Below are 16,469 nucleotides of genomic sequence, written 5' to 3' on the forward strand. Positions count from 1 at the left end.
GAGGGGGGGTCCCCCGGTCCTGTCCCATTTCTGCACGCCCTGTGCAGAGCTGCTCCCGCTGGCCAGGAGATGGGGCTCGCAGCCCGGCTTCCCCCGTCGCCCGCCGCGGCCGGGCGAGCGCAGAGCGCTGCGGGCTGGGGAGGGGGCGGCAGCGGGGCAGCCCCCGCCCGCGCTGGGACCCCCCGGCTCGGCCTCCCTGGCCGGAGCGCAGGGCCCGCAGGCAGGGCGGGGGTCGGCATGAAGGGGGTGCTTGGGGGTGCACGGGGGTGCACGAAGGGGGGTGAATGGGGGTGCACGGGGGTGAATAGATGTGCATGGGCGTGCATGAAGGGGGTGCACGAAGGGGGGTGAATGGGTGTGCATGGGTGTGCATGAAAGGGGGTGCTTGGGGGTGCATGAAGGGGGGTGAACGGGTGTGCAGGGGGGTGCATGGGTGTGCATGAAGGGGTGTGCATGGGGGTGCATGAAGGGGGGTGCTTGGGGGTGCATGAAGGGGGGTGAACGGGTCTGCAGGGGGGTGCATGGGTGTGCATGAAGGGGTGTGCATGGGGGTGCATGGGGGTGCATGAAGGGGGGTGCTTGGGGGTGCATGGGGGCGCATGAAGGGGGGTGCATGGTGGTGCGTGTGTGAATGGGGATGTAAAGGACAGAGTGGGGTTCGACGAGCGATGGGACGAGAGGGAACGGCCTCAAGCTGCGCCAGGGCAGGTTTGGGTTGGGTATTAGGAAAAATTCCTCCCCCAAAGGGCTGTCAGGCCCTGGCCCAGGCTGCCCAGGGCAGGGGCTGAGTCCCCATCCCTGGGGGTATTCAAAAGCCGGGGAGATGTGGTGCTTGGGGACATGGGTTAGTGGTGGCCTTGGCAGTGCTGGGTTAACGGTTGGACTCGATGATCTCAAAGGTCTTTTCCAATCTAAACGATTCTGTGATTCTACATGTGCACAGGGATGTGTGTGCGTGGAAGGGGTGTGCACAGGGATGTGTGTGCGTGGAAGGGGTGTGCACGGGATGGAGTGTGTGTGCAGGGCTGGGGCTGGATGCGTGCCTGGGGTGGAGGAGTTGAGTTCCTGTGCAGGGGGGGGGCTGAGGTCTGTGTGCAGGGGTGGGGGTGCGTGCGAGGTGGTGCAAGTGTGCGTACGCGGGAACGCGCGTGTGTGTGCAGGGGAAGGTGCCCGTGCAGACATGGAGGTGGAGAGGGGTTGGGTGCGTGCGTTCATCTGCGAGTGGCTGCACACATCTGCGAGTGTGTGCGCACACCTCTGTGTGCCTGCAGCATCCAGGGATGCAGGCGCTGTCAGCGTTCAGATCCCTCCGCGGGAGAGAGCAGGCCCCTGCCTCAGCCTGTACCCGGGCAGCAGCACAGGGTGCCCCCAGGTGTGGGTGCCCATGGGTCCCCTTTCCTTGCCCGCTGGCCCTTCCCTCCCTTGGCTGCCCGGTGGTGCAGCTGGGGCGCAGGCTGTGGGACGTGGGGCAGTGCCAGCTCGGGGAGGCAGGAGGTGCCTGGCACCCCCCAGCCTCATCCCTCCCTGCCCGGGGGCAGAGCCTTTCTGCATCTCACAAGGGCCAGATTCTCCCCAGAGATAAAATCCTGTTGCCTTTGTTTTGAGAAGGAAAGACAACAGCAGGTCCTGGCCCCACAACAGAGTCGTTAAGCGAAGGCCTCTCCAGGTGAGGGGCTGGGAGCCACATCCTGGCAGCTGGAATGAGGAACCAGACGGTGTCCTGTCCCTGGGGCGCTGGGTGTCCCCCAGGACCCAGCATCCCCCCAGGCCCAGAGCCATGTCCATCAGGACTCAGCATCCTCCCAAGGGTCATAGCATCTCCCCCAGGACCACAGCATCCCCCCAGGACTCAGCACCCCCCCAGGATCACAGCATTCCCCTAGGACCACAGCATCCCCCCCAGGACCACAGCATCCCCCCAGGACTCAGCACCCCCCCAGGACCACAGCATCCCCACCAAGGACCACAGCATCTCCCCGAGGACCACAGCATCCCCCCCAGGACCACAGCATCCCCCCAGGACTCAGCACCCCCCCCCAGGACCACAGCATCCCCCCAGGACCACAGCATCCCCCCAGGACTCAGCACCCCCCAGGCCCACAGCATCCCCACCAAGGACCACAGCATCTCCCCCAGGACCACAGCATCTCCTCAGGATTCAAGCACCCCCACAGGACCACAGCATCCCCCGAAGAACTACAGCATCCCCCCCAGGACCACAGCATCCCCCAGGACCACAGCATCTCCCTGAGGACCACAGCACCCCCGCAGGACCACAGCATCCCACCCAAGACCAGCAGTGCAGGGAGGTGGCTGGGAAGCTCCTCAGCCCCACTGACACCCCACGTCCCACGGGGACCCACAGCCACGTCCCAGCAATGTGCAGGGGGAACACGCAGCCCCCGAGCGGGCAGGTTCTGGCCGGGCAGTGGGTGCCAGGCCCCGGGGCCGGGGCAGGCAGGGTGCCCGCAGGCAGAGCGGGGTGGGAGAGCGATGCCAGGGCCCAAGGGGCTGGGGAGCAGGCGGGGGGGGGGATATGTGGTGTGTGGGAACGCTGCCTCAGGAAACCAGTGGGATTTACTGGGCTACACGCTAAATCCCCCTCACAAAAGGGGCCTGTTCGTGGGGACAGGATGCCGGTGGCTCAGCCACACTTGTTTGGCCAGCAGAGCCTGGTGGATTAAGGACAATTGGTTCAGCCCTGACAGAAAATACCAGGAATGTTAAACAATAAAAACGGCCTCCAGTTGTCGTGGGGCTGTGGGATGCCCTGGGCTGCCTCCCTGCCCGGCCACGGCCACGGCTGCCCCGTGCCCGGCAGAGCTGGCTGCGGCACAGCCCGCTGGCACCCGCTGCTGCGGCTCTGGGGGATGCATGGGTGCTGGGGGATGCACGGGTGCCCCGGGATGGGGCGAGGGCTGGCCCCCTGTGCTGGGGCAGGCGGGTGGGTGCAGTGCTGGGCACTGCTAGGACCCTGAAAACGGTGCTGGGCTGAGCTGGTGTGGGTTGGGCTGTGGGGACAAGGCACTGCCTGCACCCACGTGCTGCCTGCACCTACTCACTAAGCAAGCAGGGATGAAGCGAGGCCATGGCAGGGGGTGGCAGGTCCCTGCTCGCCCTGTCCCCTTGCATCCCCCCACCTGGCGTTAAGGATTAACAAACCCACCTCCACCTCACCCTTTGAAATTGGCTGCAGCCCTGTTTTCCAGCGCCCAAGCGAGCAAGAGCTGCGCAAACCGTGCCGGGCACTGCCTGCCCCCCGTGCTGCCCTCCAGCACGGAGACCCCAGCCTGAAACGAGGTGGGGACAAGCCGGGCTCAGCCCCCAGGGGCTCAGCCCCCTCCCCACGCACCCACTCGTGTTTACCCCTGGTCCGGGCCGGCAGCCGGGCAGCCCCTGCGGGCAGCCTGGCCACTTTGCCCTCCGGCGTGTGAATGCCCCATTCAGGGCTGTGCGAAATGCATTGGTTCTGGCACATTAGCGGACAGCTGGGATCCTTCCCGGGCAGGCAGGCTGCCGGGACCGGCAGGTTTCACACCTGCCTGCGGGCTGTCTGCCTTCCCCCGCCGTGCCGGAGCGGGGGGCTCGTCCAAGTGGAGAGGGGAGCAGGGCTGGGGCTGGAGGCTGCAAGCATGCCGGCGGGGCTGGGGTCCCCCCAGCAGCCCTGCGAGGGGCTGTGATGAGGAGGGGACTCCGGGATGGCTCCGCAAACTGCCGGGCTCCCCAGCACATGCAACGCACGGCAGGCGCTGCACCCGTGGCTGAGCCGAGCCCTGCACAAGGGCAGCCGCAAGCAGCGTCCCTCAAGAGCCCCGGACCCCAGCGTCATCGCAGCAGTGGGCAGGACCGAGGGACCCCATTTCCAGGGGTCCCCCATATCCCCTGCCAGCCCCCCTCCCCTCGGGACGCTTTGGGGCAAGCTGTGCCAAAGAACCAGCTTCCAGGCTGGGGGGCTGCGAGTGCAGCTGGGAGCTGGAGGAGGAAACAAGATCCTGGGGCTAACGGCCGGCAAAGCCCGGCCCTCGATGAAACCCTAGACCCAGGGAGCAGGCTGGCAGGAGGAGGCGAGACAGCTGCAGCCCCCCTGCCCACGCTCCCGGCAGAGACGGGCATTGCAGGGCAAGAGGGGGGCAACGCAGGCACTGGAGAGCAGGGCCTGGGGCTGGAGCCCGCCAACCCGTGCTCCCAGGGGTGCTGGGGCTCCGGCGAGGCACTGCAGAGCCCGTAACTCACTTTTATCTGGTGTCCCAGGGCCAGCCCAGGCCGGGGGGGTTGTGGGGGGTCCCCAGTGCAGGGAGCCTGGCCCCAGAGCGCTTTCCCAGCCTGGGAGCCCGCAGCAGTTGGGGGATCGGTTTCAGGGCGATGCTGGTAGCGGAGTTCACGGTGGCTTAGCGCAGCAGCAGCTAACAGGGAACAGATGCGAGGGTGCTTTGTGCCGGAGCGGGCCTGGAGGCGCGGGAGCGGGGACATCGCTTCCTGCACCTGTGGCACTGCCTCCGGGTCCCCCGGCAGCGCTCGCAGGCCCCCACGCTGGCTGGGGCGAGGAGGCAGCCCCCGACCCACCTTCCCAGCTCAGCAGGGCCCTTTGCCCACCCGGAGCGGCCCAGAAACTGCGCCGGACTCTGTTCCAAAAAAATAATTTATCAAGTTGATATTTCACGTACATAAATATTCATCTCTATGGCTATGTACAGAGGCAGCAGGAGCCTGGCAGGCAGCGGGGCTCCTGCCCAGAGACACTTCTGCCAAAGCACCGGTCAAAGCCCAGCTCCCTGGGCGATGCCATGGGCATCCCAGGCAGTTCCTGGCCCGGAGAGACTCTGGCTCCCGCTGCCCTGCAATGCCAGGCAGGTCTCAGCCACAACTGAAGGCTCAGGGCCGAAACGGAGCCCGGAGAGAGGGACACCCTGCCCTGGCGCTGCGGCTCGGGGCCCTGCCCGCCCGCCGCTCGCACCGGGCAAAGCAGGGAACCTGCAGGAACCCGGACCCGCTCCCCATGAGAGCGGAGGTGCCCTCAGCATTGCCCTTCCCTGCCCGCCCTTAAGTCCTCACGCTGGGGTAGGAGAAGAGGCGGGGAGCCAGCGGCAGCGGGTCGTGGGTGAAGACGGAATCGTCGGAGGAGCAGGAGCTGGCGGTGTCCTCGCAGGATGGGGAGTACTGCTCGAAGGGCATGGAGAGGTCCAGGTACTGCAGGGAGAGACGGTGCCATCAGCGCCGGTGCCGTCAGCGTCTGCGCCGCCCGCCCCGCCACCGGACCCCGACCGCTCACCTCCTCCGAAACCGCCGCCAGGATCTTGTCCAGCCCCTCCACAAGCTGTTTGAAGGTTGGGCGCTGCGAGGGCACGGCGTGCCAGCACTCCCGCATCAGCATGTACCTGGGGGGGGGCGAGGGGGTGTTAGCGGGGTCCCGCCGTGCCCCCTGCCCGCCCCGCCTGGCCGGTACTCACAGCTCATGGGTGCAGTTGGATGGCCGGTCCATGCGGTGCCCCTCCTTCAGCAGCTTGAAGAGCTCCTCAACGGGGATGCCGGGGTAGGGCGAGCCCCCCAGCGTGAAGATCTCCCACATCAGGATCCCGAAAGACCACCTGGGATCACGCGTGGCAAAGCGGGATCAGCCACATCCTAGGACCCTTCCCGGGCAGGCGGGGCCCCGGCTCACCCCACCGCACACGGGAGAAGGTGGCATCGCCCCTGGGGAAGACGTGCCCTGCTGCTGCTGTCCCCGTGGCATGCCCCCATCCTACTCATGGAGATTTTACCCGACGGCATCCTCCGCCCCAGCGGCCCCGGGACTCACACATCGCTCTGGTGGGTGTAGACGCGGTCAAACAGGGCCTCGGGTGCCATCCACTTCACTGGCAGGCGACCCTAGGGGAGCAAACACCCTGCTCAGCCCCGGCCGGGGGCCCCTGTCCCCCTCCCACCCCTCTCCCAGGCCTCCCCACTCACGTTGCTGGTTTTCTTGTAATAGTCGATGTCGTGGACGTCCCTGGCCAAGCCAAAGTCGGCGATCTTCATCACGCTCTCTGCCGTGACCAGCACGTTGCGGGCAGCCAGGTCACGGTGGATGCACTGCCGGGAGGGAACGTCACCCGCAGTGGGTGTGAGTTGGCGGCTCCAGCTCCGTGTGTCCCCTCCCCACACCCAGAGCCACCGCTCCCCCCCACGCATCCCCCAGCACCGCCCCGGCCACCTCTGCGGTGCTGGGGCCACCCCATATGCGGGGAGGACACCCAGGAGGTGGGTCAGGCTTTAAGCCCCACATTTTTGGGGAAATAGTGCCCTGAGCTTTGCTGGATGTGGCTGGGAGGTTCTGGACAGCCCGGGAGAAGGGACCAGGCTCCCTGTCCCCACTCAGAGAGGGGACAGTGGGGGGACACAATTCCTCCGTCACCGAGCTGTGCCGAGCGCAGGCAGCCCGCACGAGCTGTGCCATCCCTACCCGTTTGGACTCCAGGTACTCCATGCCACGGGCCACCTGGTAGACGCAGGAGACCAGGTCCTTGAAAGAGAGCTGCTCCTCGGGCATCGCCGTGACGTCAAAAGCGTAGTCGGGTGTCGGGGGGCGGCGGGCGCGGAGGTACTCGCGCAGGTTGCCCTTCGCGGCAAACTCCACGATCACGTACAGCGGCCCTGGGAAGGGCGTCCACTCCGCTCAGCCCCTGCCCTGTCCCACCCCAGCGTCCCACCTGCCCCTGTCCCCACCAGCCCCGTCCCCTGCGCCCGCTCCGTGCCCCTGCCCTGCCTGAGCCCTGCCCGCACAGCCCCCTCACCGTCCTGCGTGCAGACTCCCAGGAGGTTGATGATGTTCTTGTGCTTGTCCATGAGCTTCATCATCTCCATCTCGGATATGAGGTCAGCCAGGTCCTTGTCCGTGGCGTTGTCTGGGGAAGGAGGGCCATGTCACCATGCCAGCTGGGGTGGCACCGCAGCATGGCACTGACGCCACCTCTGTGCCTGGGACACCGGCAGGGGAACCGTTACCTTTCAGCATTTTCACAGCCACGGTGACGGCTCTGTCCGGCCGGTCTCTGTCAATGCCATAAGCCTCTGCCCGTACCACCTGGCCGAAACAGCCTTCCCCCAGGGGCTTGCCCAGCACCAGCCTGGCAGGGACGGGCATAACCGTGAGGGACCGCAGCGATGGCCCCACTCCCCGCCACCACACAGTCGGACCCCGAGGGGCAGAGGCGGCGCGGCTGCCCCTCTCTGGTCTGAGCCGAGTCCCAGCACCCCGGGGCACGGCGGTGCCGAGGTGTCTGGTGATGGCTGGAGATGTCCCCATCCGTCACCCGCGTGCTGCTGTCCCCGGGGTGGCTGGGGAGAGCAGCCCCCAGCCCCAGACCTGCCCCACGCCGCCTGGCACCGTACTTGTCTCGGGGGAACTCCCACTTGGCATCAAGGGGCAGGTCCAGCTCCACGACCCCAGCCAGCATCGGGGCGCAGCTGGAGGAGAGACGAGTGACGCGCATCAGGGACGTGCTGGACTTGCCGGAGGAGCTGGAGTCCAGGGAGAACTGCAGAGAGAGCCCAAGGGACCTCAGCCATCCCACCCCGTGCTCCAGGGCCAAACAGAGACCCAACGGTGCCGCAGAGAGACCCTCGCTTGGAGCAACGGGGCGAGGGGAGGGCCGCCCCAGGGCTGGCAGCAGGGTAAGGTGTGACGGGCGCAGGTGGCCCTCATGGAGCCAGTCGGTCACCAACGTCCCCCCGTGCCCCCAGGGCTCCAGCTTGGCACCCACCTGTCGGATGAGTGGGAATTTGGAGAGCTTGTGGACCGCCATGGGCTCCAGGGGCTGCTTGCTCGACTGAGTCTGCATCCGGCACAGCACCACGATGATGGCGGCCATGGCCACGGCCAGCGAGCCCGAGGTGTAGATGATGATGTCCGTGTACTTGGCCTCAGGGGCTTCGGCTTCCCGCACCAGCTCCTCTTCTGGAGGGAGCAAATGAGTTGGCCTGAGCCATGGTCCATGCATGCCGGGGGTCCCAGCTCCCACCCCAGGACCCCCAGCCCTACCTGGCAGCACGGTGAGCCACGCAGACTGGTAGGAGAGGCCGATGGAGTTCCCTGCCAGGCAGGTGTACTCGCCAGCATCCTCCACGGAGACGTTGCGCAGGTACAGCACCTCCACCTCGGAGCTGTTGATGTCTGCAGTCTGCCAGGGAGAAGGATGGATGGTCAGCATCCCTCCTCCTCCTCCTCGGCGGGCTCTGGGCACCCCCATCACCACTTTGGGGGGGGCGTCTGGGACCTGGGTGCTTCCAGCCCTTGTTACCTTGAGCACTTGCACGTAGGGGACGCCGTCGGGACCGTAGCTGCTGCCATTCACCTCGATGTGCTTCAGCCACTGGATGTGGGGCTGGGCATCGCTGTAGACCTTGCAGAAGAACTCCACGTCGCTGCCCACCAGGGCCGTGGTGTTGGCGGGCAGCCCAGCCTGCAAGATGGGCCTGTGCGGGGACCTCTCTGCGCAGAGGAGAGCAGAGCGGTGTCACCGACACGGTGGCTCGAAGCAGGGGCTCCTTTTTGCCTCCCTCTGCCTGCTGGGAGCCCACGGAGAGCCTGTCCCCAGCCCTACAGCAGACCGGTGCAACCCGAGCTTGGGCTCCATCCCCACGTCCCTTCGGTGCGAGGGACACACGGGCTGCGCCAGCAGAGAAGACATGAGCAGAGGCTCCTCTGCCCCCTTCCCTGTGACCCCGACCCCTCTGCCAGGCGCAGGGGGGGAGCAGGGAGCCAGGACCAGCGTCGCGCCGAGGACCCCTCACCCAGCACATCCAGGAGGTAGCTGTAGCGGATGCTGCCAAACCTGTTCTCCACCAGGCAGGTGTAGTTGCCGCGGTCGGAGGGCACCACGCTCTCCATCACCAGGCTCCAGTGCTGGTGCCGGAGCTGGGGAAGAGGGAGGTAAAGCGGCGAGGTGTGACGGGGGGAGCGGACCCCGGGAGGGGAGGCTGCGGCGGGGGGCCCTGGCCCTTACCCGGATGCCCCCGATGCGGTGCTCCCCCCGGAACTCGCGCCCGTTCTTGAACCAGCGGATGCTGGGGCTGGGGCTGCCCGAGGCCGGGCAGCGAAACTTGACCGTGTTCCCCGCGGGGACCGCATACAGCTTCTTGTCCATCCGGTGCGGGTGAGTCCAGTAAGGAGCTGGGGAGACACGGGATGCACGGTGGGAGGGGGCCAAGGGGCAGCACGGAGGCTGCGGGAGCTGCTCCCAGCTGCTCGTGCCGTGAGCGGGAGGCAGCAGTGCCTCGTCCGGGGGCAGGCAGGGCCCCGCGCTCCCGGGCCTGCCCCAGCCGCCCTCTCCTGCCCGGAGCGGCGCTGACCTCTGTGCACGTAGACAGGCTCCTCGTTTCGGTCTCTGCGGGGACTGTCCCCATCACTGTCTTCATCGTCATCACCCGATGCCAGTGAGTCTGCAAGGGAAGATGGGTTGAGAGGGACATCCCTGCCTGCAGGGCTGGGGTTGAGAGGGACATCCCTGCCTGCAGGGCCGGGCGGGCAGCGGCTGCCTCACTGCCCTGGGGGGGAGCTGGGCGCTGCCGGGGCTCCTACCCACGACGGAGATGGTGAAGTTGCGTAGGATCTCCCCAGTCCCCTGCGCCTGGCACACGTAGAGCCCCGAGTCCTCGTAGGCGACCTCTGAGATCTCCAGCAGGCTCTGCCGGAGACGGATACGACCCCCTGGGACAAGCGGCCGGGACTCCTTGTACCAGACCACGCTGGCACCGCTCTGGTTGGCGTCACAGTACAGCTTCAAGGCATTGCCCGGGTCCAGCAGGAGATGTTCCTCTTCCGACTCCAGCAGCGGGCTCTCGAGCAGCTCTGGAGGGACGCTGTGAGTGCCCAGCCCTGTGCTCCCCCCTCCCTGACGGCAGGACCCCGCCACACACCCACCCCGGTGCGGAGAGCACGTGGTGCAGCACGGCCCGGCGCCCGGCTCTGCTGCCCCGCAGGCGGGCGAGGGCTGGACTCCGCCCTGGGGTGCAAGGACGTGGTTTCCCCGGCGGTGTGTCCCCGTCCAAGGCCACACATGCCACCGTCCTTCCGCCACTCCCAGCGGCGCAGGATGCCCGAGCCTGTCCTGCCTCACCGAACCCTACCAGCCACCCGCCGTTGGACCTCACACGCCCCAAGCACGGCCGGGACCCCCAGCCCCGGCTGGCCCCAGTGATGCCGACAGCCAGCAGCAGGCGTGCGGTCACGGAGGGCAGAAACAACCCAACCGCCGGCACAGCAGTACCCACCACAGCCTGCCTGCCCGCGTGCGGGGGCCTAGGGCACACACGTGCGTCCCCAGCCCCCTGCGTGGCCACCCCAGGGAGGGACGTGGGGCAGCCGGGCCTCTGCTCCCCTGGGACACGTGCTTCTCCTGTACCCACCACCGAGAGCCACGGACCGCCCGCACCTCTAAGGTGTTTGTGCTTGCCACCGAGCCACACACGGCTGCCACAGCCAACGGCGTTGACGCCATCCCGCCCTGCCGCCCACGCCCACGGAGCAAGCTGAGCCCTCGTGGTGCAGGGACAGCCTGGCTGGAGCCCCCCCGCTCCTTCCAGCCTTGCCCGGTGACGGAGACCCCCGTGCCATGCCCCAGCCGGACAGGTGCCCCCAGCTCCCACCAGCCCAGCCCGGCAGTCAGAGCTACGGTGCTGCTTGCCCAGGGCGAGCCCCCAGCCCCCCCAGCCCCAGGGGCTCGCTGCCCAGCTGGGGGGCGGCGTTCAGAAAGCAGGACCCCCACCCCACGGCCCCAAGCCCCCTTTCACCCCCGCCGGCAGCCATACCTGGCTCCATCGCCCTGCCCTGGGCAGCAGCCGCCAGCAGCAGCCCCACCAGGACCTGCAAGAGGGGCTGCATCTTCCAGGCCCCTCCGGTGCGGTGGCTCCCACCCTGCGGGACCGGGGCAGGGCCGGGGTGAGCGGAGCCGCGCAGGCAGCTCCCTGCCACGCGCTGCCCGGGCCAGGCAGGGAGCGGGGGGGGGGGGGGGGGGGGGCTGCTCCTCCGGGGCACCGGTGCGGGGTCCCCAGGGCACGGCGAGGGTGGGTGTGCATGGAGGGGAGGGGGGGTAGTAAGAGACCCCTCGACGGCTCTGGCGGGGGGGGGGAGCATGGGTGGGGGGACCCCGGTTGGGTGCAGGGACCCGACCCCTCCAGCCGGCTGCAGCCTGGGTACCGGGAGAGGTTAACCGGGCACGGGGGGGGGGTCCCGGGGCTGGGGGGAGGTGTCCCGGGAGGGGGTCCCGGGTCTGGGGGGGATCCCGGGAGGGGGTCCCAGGGCTGCGGGGGGTTCCGGGACTGCGTAGGGTGTCCCGGGAGGGGGTCCTAGGGCTGGGGTGGGAGGGTCCCGGGAGGGGGATCCCGGGGCTGGGGGGGGGGGCGGGAGGGGGATCCCGGGGCCGGGGAGGGGGTCCCGGGAGGGGTTCCCAGGGCTGTGGGGGGATCCCGGGAGGGTGCCCCGAGGCCGGGGGGGGGTCCCGAGGGAAGAGGGGTCGTCCCGCGGGCGGGGGTCGCGGTCGGCGGCGTTACCGGCGGTGCCGGGCTCCCTCGGCGGAGCCGCCCGCGCTGCTCGGGGAGGGCCCGGGGCAAAGTCCGGGGGGGGCCGGCGGGCTCAGCGCCGCCGCGCCCCGCACCGCAGCCCCATGGCGGGCAGGGCTGGGATCGGTGGCTCCGGGCTGGGGCTGGGGTTGGGCTCCGGGGCTGCCGCCGGCTCCGGCTCCGGGCTCGCTCCGGCCCCGCTCTGCCGCCGCCGCGGCGGGCGCCGCCACTTTGTAGGGACGCGCTCGGGTTACGGCGGCGGCGCCCGCCCCGCCCGGGGCGCTGGGGGGGGGGGGCGGGGGAGGGGAGGGGGGGACAGGGGACACCGGCCCCCAGCCGCGGCTGCTGCCACCGGCCCCGCTCCTTTGCAAAGGGGGACGGCATCGCCCCACGGGGGGGGACCGCGTGGGCCTGCTCCCCTCCACCGTCCTCCCCCCCCCCCCCGCCCCGGGCAGACCCCCCATGTTGGACCCCCACGCCCGGAGCAGCACATGGGGCAACGAGGTCTCCTCTGTTCCCTTCTTGCCCCCTCCGTGGCACCCCAAACTGCCAGGATGCACCCCGGCCCCGGAGATGCCGAGGGCTCCGCAGCAACGGCACCCACCCGGGTGGGTGGCCCTGGCCCGGGCTGGGTGCTGCGCGTTGCTGGGTGCCCGGCAGCCCGCTCGCTAATTCTGCCGCAATTAGTCGCAGCGTTATCGCTGCCGGTGCCATAAAGCGGCTGTGACCCTCATTAGGAGCCCATAACGGAGCGTCGTAAAACACCGCCAGGCCGCGAGCCAGGGTTGGAGTGGCCCTAATCTGACCCATAAACACTTCGCCTTCGCTTTCCCCGAGCTGCTGCCTGCACTGGGGCGGGCAGACCGCGCCGTGCCCGCTGCCCGCCTGCCTGCCTGCCCAGGCAGGACCCCACGGGCACGGGTGGGAGCCTGGCCTCAGACCCTCAGAGCCGGCACGGTCCCCACGCACGCCTTCCCCTGAGCATCCTGCTGCCGTGCCCCCAGCACGGGATCCAGCCCCAGAGCTGCATCCCTGTCTGCTTCGCCATCTTTCTGCCTTCCAGCAAGGCCTGCTGGGACCGCAGTGAGCCCCGCACGCACCCTCGCTCGGCACGGATCCTGAGGTCGCGTGAGCGAGGGGCGGCTGTCACCGTCACCCCCCACCCCGCAGGGCCACGCTGCCAGGGCACAGCTTTGTCCGTGCTGCTCCGGCGCGTGAAACCAGCACCTTCCAGCGCGACACGGTTTCCCTGCAAGGACCGGTTGATGCTACCACCTCCCATAGCACCGTCCACCCCATGCTGCCCCCACTTGAGGTGCTGGGCCCCACCCTGGGGTGCTGGTCCGCCCCGGGGTGCAGGGGCACAGGGCGCAGTCCCCGGGGCCGGCAGCCCCCGGCAGCTGTTCATTCCTGCCGGCGCGTGAAGCGGACGAGAACATCAATTTCACGGAGCAGCAGCCGCCTCTGCAGAGCTCGCAGCGTGCCGGAAGCACGGAAAAATGTTGGGTTCAGCTCGATTCGAACCGAAACCAAATTAAAACCAGAGAGAAGAGATCATTTCCAGCACCGGGAATGCCGGGGGAGAGCTGGGACTTGGGGGAGCCTGCAGGAGCCACAGCCTGGGGTGGGCACGGAGGGACCCCTCTGTACGCCGGCCAGGTCCCCCGGCACTGGGGGCCAGGGCAAGGGGACCAGTGCTGGCACCTCACCCTGTGCCACACCACGCGTCCCCGCCGGGCCAGGGCGATGCCGGGCGCAGGCTGGGGCACGGTGGGGCTGTGGTGGGGTGGTGGCCAGGAGCCGGTCCCCTCCCTGCCGTGGGGCAGCGCTGGGCCGGGGGTCGGGCTGCCTGGCTTGATTTATAACAGCAACTGACGGCAAACAAAAAGCCCTTCACGGCAGTGCAGCCCCACCGCCTGCGACCCGCTGCCGGCAGCACCGCCACGGCCTCCGCCACGCCAGCAGCTGAACAAGGGGGGATTGTGCCAGCACCCCGCGGGGGCACCCCTGCCCCCGGCCCCGCGGGCTGCTCCCATCAGCTGCGGCACCGCGAGGGACCGGCCGCCGAGCCGCAGAGGGTGGGAGCTGAGCCACAGCAGGGTGCCCAGGGAGAGAGCGCATCCCCAGGACCCTGCAGATGGGGCAGCAAGCGGGCTGGCACGGTGCGGACCCCATTCTGCCCCACACCCAACCGAGGAGAGGTGACCCCCTGGCCAGACCCTCGGCCTGGCTTATGTGCACAGGGCCCCGCGGCAGCGAGCGTGCACGTAGGGCTGGGCGCGCCGGGGCCGGCGCGCTGGGGCTCCATCCTCCCGCCTCTGCCCCTTCCCCCAGGCAGTAAATCATCCCCGCTCCCCTCATGAAAGGCCCGTGTATGCGCTGCCGGCGCAGGGAGCCTGCCTGGTGCCAACAATATTGCTCTTGGAAGGCAGCCGGGGCTGTGGGAACACAGCCGCCCCTTGTGCCTGGCCCCAGCGCTCGCCGCCGCTCCCGCTGCGGTGGCACCTGCGGCCAGCGTGAGCGCACGCGGCACGGTGGCTCCTGGGGGGGCCGGAGCCCGGGGGGCTCTTTCCTCCTGGAAGTTTCTCTTGGCCTCCCCTGAACGGCTGTTGTTTGGGGCGCAGGCTCCCCAGCTCCCTGTACCCCGTACAGGGGCTGAGGCTGGGCAAGCTCATGCCATGCACCGGGGTGATGTGAACCCCCCGGCACCGAGGAGCCCCAGAGCACAGGGGTCCTGGGCTACTCCAGCACAAGGGCTCCTGGCTCCATCCAGCCCCACCGGCCTTGACACATGGCGGCTTCCAGCCCCGGCCATGACCTGCTGCCCTTGTACCAGCGGGGACCTGCCGAGGCAGGCAGGGGCTGAGGCGGAGGGGCAGGCAGCTCGCCCCGGGCCGGGCAGGACGCTCTGCAGGGGCCATGTCCTGCGCCGGAGGTGAGCAGCCGGGTTCGGAGCAGCACTCCCTGCCAGGCCCCAGTCTCGCCTGCCCGTCCTTATCTCCGGCAGGGAGGGAGTGATGAAGCAACCCGGCCCGGTTAAGGTTTAACCAGGCAGAACTTGGCAAACATGAACCTGCTGCTCCCTCTGGGGAGCCGAGAACGTGGGGCCCGGCGCGGGGGCTGCGGGACGGGGACACCGGGTCCCCGGGCTCAGGCCAAGCTCCCAGCGTGGCACAGGAGCGCCCACAGATTTGGGCACCGAGCTGGGAGCACACGGGGCCAGGGCTGGCCCGGCAGCACCGCCATGCCTCGTCCCTGCCGCGGCTGGGCACAACGGTGCCCATACAGAGGCCGAACAAGCAGGAGCTTTGCTCAGCCCTGTCCCCCCGCGGGGCATCGGGGGCTCCTCCTGGGAGCGGTGCGGCCGCGGCAGGGGGCTGTGAGGCAGAAACAGGGCCACCCCGATGCTCCCAGCCCCTAATCGCAAGCAGGCGCCCAGCCTTGCCTCCACATCTGCACCTGATTTACTCGCTGGAGCCAGCGGGGCCATGAGGGATGGCAGCGGTTGGGGCTGCGGCCGGGGCTGTGCTCCCCCCTGGCTGAGGGGGGGACCCGGGGCCCAGCCCCACGCGCTGCCGGAGGAGCAGCCGGCTCCTCAGACCGGCAGGCTCCACGGAGCTGGCTGCGGCATGGGCAGGGGACGGCGGCGCTTCCGCGGGGGACGTGGCTGGCGGGTGGCTCCGTGCCCTGCGCCGCGCCTGCCAGCCCGGAAGGCGTTGGGGCTCGGCCCGGCGCAGGCAGCCGGAGCCCCGGCCCAGCGAGGTGCTGCCCGCAGAGGCCCCGGCAGGGAGGAGCAGGACTGGGCAGCGCTGGCCGCAGTCGGGCAGGGGCACCGGGCCAGCAGCACGCCGGTACCAGGGCACAGCTTGGGGACAAGGGCCACGCTCCGTCCTCAGCCTTCCCTGGCACGTGGGTGGCTTTGGCCCCACAGCCAGGCTCCAGCTCCCCTCCTGTCACGGCCGGGGGTGCCCACGGGTGCTGGGGCCCCCCCGACAGCAGTCCAGCAGCAGGACGTGGGGACACCAGTGATTTCAGCACCCACCTGCTCTGTGCTTGGAGCATTGGGAATGGGGCTGGCACAGACCCGCCGTGGGCACGGCGGCCCCTGGCACGGCTGGCAGGGCCACCCGGTTGTGGCTGTCCTGGCACGGCTGCCGCCAGCCACCCTGCCGCTGGGGAAGGGGACGTGCCAGGGGTGCAGGCAGCCCCGCGGCCGCTGCCTCCTCCCCTGCACCTGCCCTGGGGAGCGCCTGCACCCACGGAAGGGCCGGCAGCTGCCAGACTCACCGCAGCCCTGCCGCGAGGAGGAGAAGGGGTCAGCGAGGGTCAGGCTGGCAGCGGCAGGCACGCCGCCCCGGCACAGCCGTGCGCCATGGGAGGCAGATGCAGCCCGTCCCTCCCAGCACTACCCACACGGCCGATGGCAGTGCCATCCTCGGTGCCGGTCCTGGGGACACCGGTCCCCCACCCTCTGCCGTAGCCCAGCCTGCAGAGGAGCGGGACAGCCGGTCCTGGGCACCCGAGCCCGCTGCGGCAAGCAAGCGGCCCTGGAACGGACAGCAGCAGAGCACGCTGGCCACCACGCTGCTCCTGTGCTGCCACGGCAGTGCCAGGGAACAGCCCAGCGTCCTGCGGCAGTCGCCGGTGCTTTTGGCACAAGTGCCAGCAGTCTCCCAGCCCAGACTTCCCCTCGGTGACTGTGGCGTGCCCAAGGCCTCGCTGACTTGCCAGAGCCGCCCAGAGGAAGGCACTTACCGGCTCTGTTTGGACCCGAGGGTGCCGTGGGACAACAGCAGGGCCTCGAGGAGAGCAGATGGGAGCGCGAGCCTCCCGCCCCTCCCAAATATTTCAAAGGTGTCTGCATCCCGTTCTTCGCTTTCAAGTATGGCAAAATCCCAGGAAGGGCTCTAGCAGAGAGACAGCACCCAAAA

The 16,469-nt window shown here is 69.2% G+C and overlaps 1 protein-coding gene across 2 annotated transcripts; it reads right to left on the bottom strand.

Annotated features, from left to right (window-relative positions):
- Window positions 1-4,635: 4,635 nt before the first annotated feature.
- Window positions 4,636-16,428, bottom strand: FGFR4 (fibroblast growth factor receptor 4). 2 transcript variants are annotated; one of them, XM_087753832.1, is made up of 18 exons: window positions 11,530-11,757; window positions 10,789-10,894; window positions 9,560-9,829; window positions 9,331-9,420; window positions 8,985-9,151; window positions 8,773-8,896; window positions 8,280-8,470; window positions 8,021-8,159; window positions 7,743-7,936; window positions 7,372-7,517; window positions 6,985-7,106; window positions 6,774-6,884; window positions 6,443-6,633; window positions 5,950-6,072; window positions 5,798-5,868; window positions 5,448-5,585; window positions 5,270-5,375; window positions 4,636-5,187 (listed from the first exon to the last, which is right to left on the bottom strand). In XM_087753832.1, exons 2-18 carry the CDS (start codon window positions 10,859-10,861, stop codon window positions 5,041-5,043), a joined length of 2,403 nt encoding a protein of 800 aa, XP_087609958.1. In that variant the 5' UTR covers window positions 10,862-10,894; window positions 11,530-11,757; the 3' UTR covers window positions 4,636-5,040. The 2 variants fall into 2 exon arrangements, with proteins under 2 accessions (XP_087609958.1, XP_087609957.1); XM_087753831.1 differs by lacking the exons at window positions 10,789-10,894; window positions 11,530-11,757 and adding an exon at window positions 16,294-16,428.
- Between the last annotated feature and the right edge of the window lie 41 nt (window positions 16,429-16,469).

This window comes from Nipponia nippon, unplaced genomic scaffold (genome assembly GCF_047370975.1).
Source record: "Nipponia nippon isolate SJK-2023a ecotype South Korea unplaced genomic scaffold, ASM4737097v1 scaffold_17, whole genome shotgun sequence".
Taxonomy (NCBI): domain Eukaryota; kingdom Metazoa; phylum Chordata; class Aves; order Pelecaniformes; family Threskiornithidae; genus Nipponia; species Nipponia nippon.